The sequence below is a fragment of the Phragmites australis genome, chromosome 3 (genome assembly GCF_958298935.1).
Source record: "Phragmites australis chromosome 3, lpPhrAust1.1, whole genome shotgun sequence".
Lineage (NCBI taxonomy): Eukaryota > Viridiplantae > Streptophyta > Magnoliopsida > Poales > Poaceae > Phragmites > Phragmites australis.
Window position 1 is genome coordinate 5,049,806 of NC_084923.1, and position 13,240 is coordinate 5,063,045.

A 13,240-nucleotide genomic window follows, 5' to 3' on the forward strand; every position below is an offset into this window, starting at 1 on the left:
ATAATTATTCAATTTATTTATTTTAAATCAGGAAGTTACAAGAAGGGCCACGTTTTACCATAAGTAGTTCATGACTCCCGCTTTCTTGCTACTCTAGAACTACCGCATTCTCCAAAAGAATAAAAAAAACCTCGGACCTAGATGACGGCGTTGGCGGCTGCCGCGGCGGCATGAACGTCAACCGCCGGCATGCGTGTATCTTCGACGACTTCGGGTGCAGCTGCTTCATGCGTTACGTGCTTGGAAAGAATGGCTGCCTCGCTGAGCACATCAACGACGTCCGGCTGCTCGTCCTCCATCAAGCTCGACTACCGGGTATTGATTCAGATGGGAGAGGAATAGTTCTACTTCTTGATCCTCTCTCGCTCTGTTTTCGACACCAGCCTCACTAGCCATGCTGCAGCCGCAGTCGTGCGCTCGGCTCCTCCTGTGCGAGAAGCACGAGAATGGGCCGAGGATGATCGAGATTGGAGAAGAACATGAAGACATGGAGAGCAGCAAAGCAGTGGAGGAACGGAATCGATCTGGCCTCGTGAGTATTACAGGAAGAGGCAATGCAGAAAACTGTGGGCATGCAGAGGGAGACAAATGCTACCATGTGGGGAAATTTGGAAGAGGCAATGCAACATGATCTGCTTTGAAGCTGGATAATGTAGATAGTACTTTGCTCGTCGTTTAGGAATGCTATGTACAATTTGATATTTTTTAATGAATGAATGAAAAGTGGGTTCTTTTAACTTGATTTCAAGTTCCTTAAGTATGCTAGTTTGTGACGGGGTACTTTATTGTGCGTACATGTTCCGGAATGAACTAATGGTGTTGAAATATTAATAACATAATGTTTTCAAAATTAGATCTGAATTCAAACTATAGACCCTTGCATTCAAATTCAATTAGTTTCATTTTAAATTCGGGTCTCCCTGTAGCGATGGTTATAGCCGTCTCTATGAACCGTCTCACTACGTAACACGGTTATCAAAACCGTATTATTCCTTTGAGACGGGAGCAATGGCTATGCCTATGAGACGGGTACCAAAATTGTCTCAAGCACTCATAGATACAGGTATAACTGTGGCTACAATGATCTAAAACCGTCTCTACATGCTGTTTTTGCTGTAGTGGCACTCTGGATGACTCGGTCGTTCGAGCATGTTCTCCCCGTTTATGGTCTTCACACATTTTTATATAGTTTCCCCATATATTTTTCGGACGTTCCAAGCGACTTACTCATTGGGCCTTCCTAGCATGATATGATGCCATATCTTCGTTGGGAGTTGGGACTCCTGCGTGACATTGAGAATGAGTCCTGCTGATTTATGACGCCATTCAGTCGATGAATGCTGTCATCTAGTCCCGCAGTGGAGTCGTCTGGTGACCAATGCAACTCCCATGAAGTCATGATGTACCCCAATGATCTTCCATCAAAGATCAAGTTCGACGATGACCTGAAGCAGCTACACTGGGATATAGAGCTGCCACGGGACATGTTGGACATTGAGAAGAAGCTACAGAAGAATGGCGCAATGGCCCAAATCCATGGCGCACCACCCAAGCCAAAGGCCAAGAAGAAGCACTGAAGCAGCGTGCCAACTCGTCATCTTGAGCAGAACCAAGCTTACTAACCGCCATCTGTATGAACTGTTCGAGGACTCGGACCGTTGAGCTGTCAGCTAGCGCAAGAATGGCATACAAGAGTTTTCGGGCGACTGTTATGAACGACTTGGCAATGATTTTTGGCAAATGAGTTGTTGCATCTCAAGCGAGCTATGACCTGATGCAGTGATGCTTACCTCACAATTGGGTTGGATAGCCGCTCCATCCCATTACGCTCTTTGACATAGCCATTGAGTTACCAAGTAGCCGTATCTAAAGATCCATCCAAGACCTATATCGAGTAGTCGTTCTGATTGACAAATTATTATTGGAAAACAAGATGTATAGTTATGCTGTACCTAAATGCTACACACTCAAGAGAGAGGTGCTAGTCCGGATGGCTAAGTCACCGGGACTCCCAGCCTGGTGATCCTAGCTCAAACCCAGCCACCGGTGGATCTGCATCTTCTGACTTTGTTTCGGTAAAATTAAAAGTACTACAGTAATTTATAGTTAGTGTTTTCTCGCCAATCAGATCACGAATACACGGTGTATTTTTGCATCCTCTGACTACTACAGTATTTTGCTACAGCAATAACTGTAGTTTACTGTTCATATACTCACGAATTATTGTAGCACATCATGCAGATAGTAACCACCTCGAGTGGAAAATCCATCTTTATCTTTTAAAAAAAAAATGCTATTCCAAAGGTTGAGCGAGTGGAGGCACACGGCGTCAAGCTTCGTACTGAAATACTGTATAACTCTGTTCCGTACAGGCATCGTTCAAGCATACATGAGGCAGTGCGTATGAGCTGGATCTCAGAATCCTGACAAAGGACGTTTTGGAATCGTTCTTGAGAGATATCGATGGAAAGGATTCGATGTAATACGTGCGTACGAGTGCACGAAGATAGCCAAGAGGTAGATTTTGGTAAACTCCAATGCACAGTGTACACTGATCAATACAGAGGGTCAGGAGAGAATCTTGCCCTGGAGATCTTTTGTCTGCAACGGGCTTGATTGAAATGCGACGCTGCAGCAGGGCACCGGACATTTCATCCGCTCCATCCCCATCCCCGGTCAATTATTTTCTTTTTGGCATCTCTCACGAGCAAAGACGCGACGCACGTCCACGGCAGGCAGCATCAGCTGCAGTGACGATGACGAGGCAGGCATGCACTGCAGCGCTGCCTGGCAACTGTAGTATTTTTGTAGATCGGACGAGGTGCCGCGTGCTGCCACTTTTGGGCACGCACATTTAAAAGGGCAGCAGCGGAGCCGCCCGATTCCCGCGTACCAGCTGCGCGTATCTGCAGAGACCTCTCGCTTTCTCTGTTCACTGACTTCGCTTATGTGTTGGGTTTCACATCACAGGGTCTCGCTGCGGCAGCGGCAGCGGCAGAGCAGAGCCGGCAGGCGTCAACGTTGTGTTGATGCCACTTTTTTTCTTACGAAAGCGCTCGCTGACTCGTCCTAGTTTGCCAGCTCCGACCCGCAACGAAGGTACGCTTCCCTAGCTAGTGATCCGTCCATCACCACCCCGCTGGCCGCTGCGCTGCTGCCGCGCCGACCGCGGTGTGCCGGGGATACGGTGCGGCCGGACCGGCGCGCGGGACTCGCATCGCATCGGCGGCCTGCGCGCGCGTTAGCCAGGGAGCTTCCCCCGCGCGCTCGAGCGGGTGACGGGCCCGTCCGCGCCGATGGTCTAGCGCGGTGCGTGCTCCCCGCCGCCGGGTCTGCCCGGCGGACTCAAGCATGCACGCATCCGCATAACGGGACCTGCACCTGCATGTCGCGCTGGTCAAGTGCACCAGCCCACCACCACGGCGCCCCGCCCGTGTTCGCGCATTCACGTGAGTGACACCACGGGTGCCGCCTCCCTGAACATCGCTCACGCGAGCCAGCAGCGGTCTGCAACGTTGCGCTAGACCGTTTCCCGTTTCTCTGGAGAGCGCAGCCGCGCTTCCGCCTCTGCACTCGTTTGCATCGTTCGCTCGCACGCGCCAGCGCCGACGTTGGCTACGTACTATTCGTCTCTTCTACCGCTTTTCTGCTGAACAACTACACGTAGTTTCGATCGGCTGCACCCTCGCCAGTCCCCCGCGGTAGTTCAAAATTCAACTATTTTTTTTATGACAACTGGTTTATAATTATTCAGCAAACTAAGAGCAAATCCTAACTCAGGATACTTCAGTATTATAATGCCAAGTAAAATCATCTCCATACTATGCCTACGTTTATAGGCCAAAGCACAGCATTTATGTAGACATTCATAGAGAAAAGTGGCATGTAGGACAAAAGGTAGGTCGCAAGATTAGTTCGCCGGCATCGTTATAGATCCGACTAATTCGAATGTTTCCGGTGAACTGACACGCATGCATGTCGAACCGTTACACATTGCGGCAAAATCGTCACCATCTCCCAGAGAAGACGGCAACCATGCAACATGCATCTCACCTGCAGGTCAAGCCAGTGAGCCACCACCCTCGCAAGCCGTCGCAAAGATTAGCAGTTCGCCGCTACTGCAAAAGATGTTACACCTCAAGCATGCGCAGTACCATGCATGGCATTAGCTACGTACGCACTTGCTACGCTACTCAGTCATTCCACAGCGCGAACACCGGGAGCTGATGCACATTCGGAACGCCCCCGACCGGACGCGCCGCTGCCGCGGCCGCGGCCATCCAGTTGCTTCCGCTGCTGCCCTCCCCGGCCTCAAACTTCATGGTGGGCGCGTACTGGAGGCCGTGCGGCAGGGGTGCGCCGCGGTGGCTGTCGGAGGTGTCCGAGTTATCGGACGCGCCCTGGTCGCCGCCCGGCCCGTAGGAGAGCTCGGCGGCGCCGGCGAGCGGCGCGTCAGGCGGGCGCGTAGGGGAGCGCCTGCACGCGACGTCGCCTCCGATTAGGTGCGTGCTGGCGCAGATGCGCTTCACGTCGTACTTGCTGATGTCGAAGTTGGTCACGGCGTTCAGGCCGCGGAACTTGATCGCCGCGATGTCGTACGCTTCCGCCGCCTCCTCCTGCGTGCCTGCAGTTTGACAGATAAGACGAACACGGGATTATTTCGTGAAATATTTCAAACATAAAATGAGGAGTTCATGTTCACAAGATAAATTGACTTCTGCCTTTTTACATCAATAAATTGACTTGAACTACTCTAACAATAAAGAGAGAAGTCGTACAAAGCATCCAAGAACAATGCCTTGTACTGTAACAACAGCAGCAGCAAGAACAAGAGAATTAGTGCAATACACTTGGATTAGTAACAGTTGCATTTACATGCATGTTAGATTTGGAGCTTGGAAACATGTACTGCGGTAGTGACGAAAACTTACTGAAGGTGCCAAGATACAAGTCCTTGTTCCCTGCCACTCTCCCAATCCTGGCCTGCCATCTCCCGTGCTGGTGATGCCTGCATGCATAGGGAAAGCAAACACGACAAGAAAGATTATACAAGCAGGTCGATCGATGCGTGTGTGTGTGTGTCGGTGAGATCAGAAATTCAGAACTCCCAGAACTCTGAAGAGGTGGCTCAGTGGTTCAGAAGTTTTGGGGGTGTAGGAAAAGGCAGCAGGTGGGGTGTAAATATGGGCGAGCAGCAACACGGCACCTTGTCACTCCTCTGTACATGGAGGCTCCCCTTGAGAAGCCACTGCTGTTCCTGCAGCAAGAACAAATTTGGCAGCAGGAACTTGTAAAACAGCGTTGGTGAGTGCGCCAGATGTTTGATATAATTTTGGATGCATTTGTGAAAATATTCAGAAAGAATAGTTAACAGGCAGGGAAATTTTGTTTCTAGTGATGTTCAGGCACATGCCTTCTGAAAAATTGCGCGTGAAAGATTCCAAACAGCTAATTCATGCCATTTATCAGAAGGATTTGAAAACTAAAATTTCGGTACTACACAGTAATGCTGTTGTGTTATTGCATGCATATAAGCTTTTCTTAACAGGTGCTGAACTGTTGTTAAATCACATTACGGCATTCTGAGCAGTACTAAGAATTCAGGGTGGAAAGAATCGAAGAACTGCAGTACCTTCTCAAGTGAGCAATGAACTCCTGTCTTGACATGTGCTTCATCTCCTCCAGCTCCTTCTCATAGGTGCTTAACTACATGTGGCAGAAGCCCAGTGAATCAGAAAACACAGAATGCATCTGTACTGTATAACCAGTCATCAAAAGCAAATTAAAGAAGGCAGGAATGGACCAGGCCGGCCCCTACTTGCACTGACAGAACTTTTTTCATGGAATCAAGATCACGATGAGATGCAGTAAACCTACTGGGAAATTTATGTGAGTTGTAGGACCCCAGTACTTGAGCGCTGCCAAATCGTAAGCTCTTGCAGCCTTTTCCTCCTTGTCATACCCACCTAGCAACAGTCATGGCATGACATGGTAAGCATGTGGAGTAACAGCATTGGTCACAATTGTACCAATGAAAATTCCAAAGGTGCAAAAATTTAGACCAAGGAGGGTAGCAGTAGCTCACCTAAGTAAACTGCTCGTTGGTCGTTCCCATTGCATTGCAAGAACAAGAAGTTTAGGTCAGTAAGCATTCGCATGTAGGTGCGATCATGCAGTTTGCCATTGAAGCTAGAAATTGAAGGTCACAAATGTCATGATTGAAATTGCATGGCTCACCTTGCCTTCCTTTCCTAGTCTGGCCTTCCTTCCTGCAAGTGTTGTCCCACAAGTGAGCCTCATACCTCCCTGTCCATCTGTGCCTGCAGATTGATTAACAACACGTCAACACAAATTAATAAATGGCACGTCAAACCAACGCGAATCTTAAGCATGCAGCCATGCACAGCAACACCAACCTGGTCACGCCCCGGAACTGCGACGTCCTCTGCCCGAACGTCTGCGCGGGCTTGCGGGGGACCGGCATTGGCGCCGGTAGCGCCGGCTCGGTCGGCACGTCCGACATGGAGAGCGACAGCACCGACGAGCTCTCCGGCACGTACATCGCCTCCCGGAGCCAGGATTTGATGCCGGAGATGGACATCGAGCCACCGACTCCAGCGGCGGTGGCGTTGTACATCGGCATCACCGGCATTGCGCCAGGCGGGCTTGGGTTCGGCGGGCTCAAGAAGTAATGGCCGTGGTGGGGCAGGAACTGATGGTGATGATGGTCTTGCGCCGCAAGTACGCGGTGGTCCGGGAAGCCGCTGCAGGGCGGAGCGTTCACGTTGATGTCCAGACCAATGTTGTGGCTGCCGTGGCCGTGGAAGTACGAGGCCGAGAAGGGTAGGAGGTCGTGGACCTCGTGGTACTTGGCCTGATCGCCGTGGCCGCTGTCGTAGATGCTGCTGCTGCTTTTGTTGCTGCAAGTGACGCTCATGAAGTCCTCCAGCTTGGGGCCCTTGGCCTCAGCGTGCCTCCAATCTGCACAGGAACGGCACAGAGCACGGACAAAGACGAATGATACTGCCTTTTTTAGTGAGTGACAAATCAATGCTATGGACCAACAAGTGCAGTCTTACATTCGGTAAGTTTCTGGACTACTTGGCCTTAATGGAAAAGAACTATAAGGTGAAAAATGGAACATGAAGATCTTTCGAAAGAGCAAAGATTTCATTTCGCATGTTGGCGAACAAGGAGAGGTCAACTGGACTTCATAATTCAGATTTTACACCACGATCTCTTGTGTCAAAGTGACGTATGTGGACACATAATAGAAGCATGATTTCTCGGTTCTGATCTATAGTTAGCCGAAAGTTTGAAAACAAAGCGATATAAGCCCACAAACTGCAAAAAAAGGCATGCACGTGAATAGTTTTCTTTCTGAGTTTATAGCACGAATAGCTATTATTGACAAAAACATGTAAAGGAGTTCAACCAGCTCCACAAAGAAAGAGTACCATAAATGAAAAACAGCGTTCTACGTAAACAATAACCAAGAAATTCAGAAGGAGAGCGCTCATCTGACAAAACATAGACGAAAGAGCAAATACAAATTTCCCAGAACCCTCAAGGCCTCACTACACATAGATGCGAATGGTTAATTACCTGGAACGTTGTACTGCACAGAGCCATCAGACTGCAACGGCAGAGACACGAGAGGCGAAGCTGCGGCAGGCGACGAGCAAGAGCCCTCCCCATCACCGATTCCACTCCCTCCACCGCCGCCGTCGCCATAGCCTCTTCCAGCTGAAGAAGACAAGGAGAAGCCAAGCCAGCCGTTGTCCATGTCCATCGCCTCCCACACACAGAGAGGGATGAGAAAAAAGAAGGGATCAGGAATGGAAGAGATGCTGATCTTTTTTCCAGAGAGCCTGTAACTTGCAAGCAAGCAAGAAAGGGAAGGTCACTAGAGTGGTGCTGCCTCAAAGACCAAAAAGAGCTTCCTTTTTTATGTTTCTAAGAGCAAGCTATATATGGCTATGGCGTGCGTAGATAGAAGATTGATATGAATACAAAGAGCTCAAGTGTAGGTGATGAGAGAGAGGCCATTGCATAACAAAAGTTTCAAGTGCAGGTGACGAGCAAGAGCGTGGACCGGTGTTTTCTTTTGCATTGGGGGCCGTGCCATCATAGATACGTCTTGCAGTGTGGCAGCTAGCTGGGTCCTGCCAGGTACAGCACAAGCAGCTACACTAGCCTATTGCCTAGTCTTGTGTGAATGTGTGACCCCTCTCTCGTTCTCTCTCGCTCTAACTTTGGGCTTGGGCTTTGTTTGTCTGTTTGTCTCTCTCTCACGTGCCAAACTCAGTGCCACATGCATGCAACGAAATGCGTGGAAATCTTCTCAGGTGATTTGGTGATCCAGAGATGAAGAGCAGCTGCTCGATGGACATTTGATTGTGTTTTCTTGTTGATGTTTGTCCCTGCATCGTTGTTAGCATACGCATGGGTTAGTGCTCCAAGTGAGAGTGCTTAACTTAGGCTAATCCTCAGTAGGTCTAATCTCTGATGTTGAACACCGAGACTTTACGCGGAAGTGTGTACTGACCGCCGGAGTTGGAAGAAGCCATTAGGGCTTTTCTTGTTCCATCAGAGTTGAACCGTGACAGGGATCAGTATGGGTGACGGAGTGCGTTGAAGTCTATGATTGGTGCAGGTCCGATTATGATATTTTGGTGATTCGGAGTGAGGTTAAAAATAAGATTCTATTATTAAATATAAATTATCTAGATCTAATTTTTTCAGTTTACTTTTGAACCGATATACACAATATATATATATATGGGGTCTCTGGGTTTTGGGGGTCCGGGGCGGCCGCCCCGCTCGACCCCCAGGGCCGGCCCTGGATCGGTGTTGCCGTCGGCACCGAGTGCTATTGTGGTCGGTGTGGTAATGTAGAGATCATAGTGGCGGCCTTCGTTCTACTACAACACATTTAAACTTAACGTCGTGGATGCAAATATATAAGGATGGGGCTAGATCTCACGAGAATATTAGTTTCATGAGGTGTCAATTCTTCATCTTATATATTACGCTATGTGAAATAAGACAGCAACAAAAAGTTGGTTGTGTCCACAACCATAGTGCGAGGGTGAGAGCCGTGTCTCCCTCTAAAAAAATCTCGGAAATAGTTGGTGTTAGCTGAGATTACATCAACATCATGCGCCCATGTTTCATAGGTAACTGAAGTGCTTGAGATCAGCTTCCATTTTATATTCTCACCAAAGATATTGCTAGTATTTGTTTCAGCTGTGAGTTGATATTGTCTTCAAACCATGTAAGGACGGATTCATGATTCACGCGAATCGAGTAGAAAGTACGAGAATCCATGTAAGTGCTCACGTGAAGAAACTCGAGTACGGACTACGGACAGGAGGGAAGCGTACACTACTGGCTCTTCAGCACATATTTTTAAAATTTATTCTCTACAATATTATTATAACATTTTTTTAATATTATTATAATATATATTACCTTTTTATCTTCATCATATATTTTATTTTCTATTTTTTATTATTCTTCTGCTCTATACAAATTCATATGTAAATCTCTGTGAACAGTGATAAGTGGGTAAGAGAATACCTCAAATTTGAGTGACATCTCTCCTCCCCTTATCCCTCTAGCAGTTGGATAGAGCAACTGTTGAAGAGCTTTGTCGACCACTTCGATCAGCAAAAGTGGCTTAGGGATGGTGGCACGGTACTTTGAGAATGTCGAAAGTGGCAAGAGCAATGTTGTGGGTATCTCGAGGCACATCATGAGCAAGATATACAAACAAGATTTGATTGGACGGGCCGTCTTACAACAAGTTTACCTTATTGGGGGTTTGGGTTCTCCTATACTTGACTATTAGGGGAAACATCCCAATCTGAGATATTTAGACGATACACTGAGGTATTACTATAGGGATTTAGTATCCTAGCTATCCCATCACATGGAAAGGGGTAAAATATCCAAAATACTCTCTTATGTATATGATTGTAATATAATATCTTAGGAGCAGAGTGGTAATTTCTCTTACCCTTTTCTCTATAAAATAAGCCCTCAAATGGTAGGAGAGAGGGAGAGATGTTTTCCCTCTCATTACTCACACTCTCTCTTCATCCTCTCAAAAAAGCTCTTACGCTAAGCTTGAGCCCTCCTTAGTGGACAGGACTATCAGCGTGTTTTGTCTAGGGCATGTTTTCGTGCCCCAACAGATGGCGTCATCCGTTGAGATGTAGGCATAAGAAGCCATGTTAGGAACGAGTCCGAGAGCACACCGAGATGAGAGAACATGGAAACCCAACGTAGTCGTACAGCTCGAACTTCGAGCGAAACACCGCACAGTTCGTCGCTGCTCTCTCCGCGTTGAGCATGTGGTCGTCAAGCTGCTAGCATTGCATGGTTGCACGCTCCGCGTGACGGAGTCACCGCGTGCTGCTACTGGTGTGCGGGATCATACACGTCCTCTGTCGTGATGCGGCACTGTGCGCGTGCTGGCTCATTGTTGGACATGTAGGTAGGCGAGAATTAGAGTGCTCACTAAACAGGCTTGCCATCTCCTCGTCACGGCCATGACAAGGGATCAATTGTCGCACTACCCCACATTGCGATGCTAGGCTCGTCATCACCGTGGTGTGTGAGAGGTTGCCGCTGCGTCATTCCATTGTATGCCTGTGACCGAGGATCACCTTCGCATACCCTCCAGAGGGACCACGAAGACCCGTTGACCCCTTTGGCTAAGCACAAGGTGAATATCTCACAGGTGTGTATGGTTCTCAGATGATATGCTTGACTTGTGTACTTGCGTAGGCCCAGTTAGGTCTGATGGATAATATTGAGCATCATAGCCACATAGGCCCCTTTTAAATGCGTTACAGTGCTGGGTAGATAGAAATGTTGACTTAAATGTTCGACGTACCAATGTGGGCATTGCTGCAGGCTTTGGGAGAATAGATCCAGTTAAAAATAAAAGAAAAAAGATCTACGTGCATACGTGCCCTACTAGCCCATTCACAGCTGATGCACCTCTGACCACGCAAGAGTCATGGGGCATGGCATGTCGCCGTAATGTTTGACTAGAGTCTCTAGGTGATCAAACCATGTCACTAAGGTGCCCATTTTTTGGGTGTAGGGGATAATAGTGTATTTATTTACTTGTACGCTCTTATAGCTCTTGCTAGTTGCATAGTCAGTATTTACTTCTTTCGGTCATTGGTAACTCACTAGCTTGATCTGTCATAGGAGTTGAGTTACCTGTAGGCACATAAAAATAGTTAGGACAATAAAGCATATTCAGACAAACATAATGGACACGACACTATAAATGGCTCTTCGTGCGGTGTCAATCGGTCCTAGCATGTGCTCCTGTACAGACCCACTTAGGCTGAGAGGTAACCATAGAAAAGGTAGCAAAATATGAACATGACACCCATAAAGGTAGCACCAGGCTAGGCAAGGACATGACATGCTCATAAAGTATCATGTTGTCCCACCTCACCTAAACATAAGCTCACTATGGCCAAGTGTGTGGGTCAACCTCTAGCTATTGTGCACTATAGTAGCTCGCTTCACATGAGCCGCGTGACCAAGGGACACACCATGCTCCACGGCCAGAGGCCTCACTTCGCCATCACACCACTTTGGAGGCCTCACTCTGGCCCTTCTTGTTAGAGGCCACCCTTCGGCCTCACCTCCACTCCGAAGGCCCCGCTTGCAGCACCGGCTCCGCCACCGGAGGCCTCACTCTGTCCCTCCTCGTCGCAGGCCACTCTTCAGCCTCACCTCCACTCTGGAGGCCCTGTTCGTAGCACCGGCTCCGCCGCCAGAGGCCCTTCTTTGCCACCACTCCACTCCGGAAGCCTCACTCCGGCCCTCCTCGTCGGAGGCTACCCTCTGGCCACACCTTCACCCCAGAGGCCCTACTTGCAGCAATGACTCTGCTGCCGAAGGCCGAGCTTCGCATGGTTGAGACCCCTCCACCCACCACAACATAGGCCCCCACGTAGCGGCTGACTCTCTGCCAAAGGCCGAGCTTTGCATGGCGGAGACCCCTTCACCCACCATGCTGGAGCCCCCCCGCGCTCTGGCTGACTCTTCGTCGGAGGCAAAGCTTCGCATGGCAAAGACCCTTCCGCGCATCTCGGCAGAGGCCTCAGAGGAGGCTGGGCTTTCCCCCACCTCCGTGCTCCAGCCCCCTTCGTGTCGGAGGCCAGGATCTGGCCTAACTCTTCACCGAAGGCCACCTCCGAGCACCAGACTACAACGAAGGCCACTTACGCTATGGCGCAAAATAGCTGCACTAAAGGTCATCGGAGGCCACCGCCTGGCAAGGTGGAGGGATGTGGTGGGCGTGAGCTCGATGGTACAAAACATTACAAGTGGCATAGCGCGGCCAGCTGCTGAGCAACTCATGGGCAGCATGCACATATGAGGGGCACTAGGCATGGCTCAGGTGTCGGGTGGATGTGGTGTCCCCCGAGCTATTGTTGGCTTCTAGGCTGAGTGGGTTGAGAGCATTGGCCTGGGATGCAGTGCTGTTTTCATCTCATTGATGACTGTGGCATGAAATAATGGTGCAAAAATTATTACGTTGCCGCGTTGGATTGCTACATGAGACCTTACCGAAGGTCGTGCTCTAGCCCACCTCCACCACCAGAAGATGCCCTTGAAGAGCTCGACCCTTGGTGATTTCTCTACTACTCCTGTGAAGATCATTCAAGGGGACAATCTGGCACAACCTCCTAGGCTATGTGGCTCAAACACTTCGGGCTTCCTATGGTTGCCATGCGCAGTACATGGCAAACATAGGTTCTATTGTGTCACTTGCGATGTCGTCGCTATAAATAAGGATGAAGAGGAGGACAAGGACACCTAGAGTGACAAGCAGCCCAAGGACAGGAAGCTTTGGGGGCTAGTGGTCTGCCAGCATGTGAGCCCAAGGCACAAGAGATACATATCCCTAGAATGTAGATCGTTCTTTGAGATAGGCTCCTCCAGGATGCTCCTGTCAACGGCCTTGATCTCCAGTGGAGGGCTTTCAGCCTGCGCTCTGGTTAAGACCCGGCCTTGCATGAACTAAATGAGCGGAGTCCCTCCGGGCACGCATGCAAGCCCTTTTGGACTCACCAACTCCATACCCGGCCACGCGCGCGCCTTGTTTAGCACGCCTGAGCTCCCACCGACCGCTACGTATGCCCCACCGCTGTTGTCTCAAGATCGGCATTGCTATTTACTTCTGACCCTTACACGGCTTACT

The 13,240-nt window shown here is 49.3% G+C and overlaps 1 protein-coding gene across 1 annotated transcript; it reads right to left on the minus strand.

Moving 5' to 3' along the window:
* Positions 1-4,193: 4,193 nt before the first annotated feature.
* On the minus strand, positions 4,194-7,997 carry LOC133910915 (AP2-like ethylene-responsive transcription factor AIL5). The gene is made up of 9 exons (XM_062353152.1): positions 7,606-7,997; positions 6,417-6,981; positions 6,238-6,320; positions 6,086-6,094; positions 5,878-5,966; positions 5,633-5,706; positions 5,207-5,257; positions 4,932-5,008; positions 4,194-4,624 (listed from the first exon to the last, which is right to left on the minus strand). The coding sequence occupies exons 1-9, from the start codon at positions 7,790-7,792 to the stop codon at positions 4,194-4,196; spliced, it is 1,566 nt and encodes a 521-aa protein (XP_062209136.1). The 5' UTR covers positions 7,793-7,997.
* Positions 7,998-13,240: the final 5,243 nt, after the last annotated feature.

Bases quoted from the DNA above. Each gene is read 5' to 3' on its own strand.
- LOC133910915 (XM_062353152.1), bottom strand. From the start codon at position 7,792: ATGGACATGGACAACGGCTGGCTTGGCTTCTCCTTGTCTTCTTCAGCT. The intron at 6,321-6,416 runs GTTGGTGTTGCT...ATCAATCTGCAG, and splicing joins CAGTTCCGGGGCGTGACCAG to GCACAGATGGACAGGGAGGT. The intron at 5,258-5,632 runs GTACTGCAGTTC...TTCTTGCTGCAG, and splicing joins TTCATTGCTCACTTGAGAAG to GAACAGCAGTGGCTTCTCAA.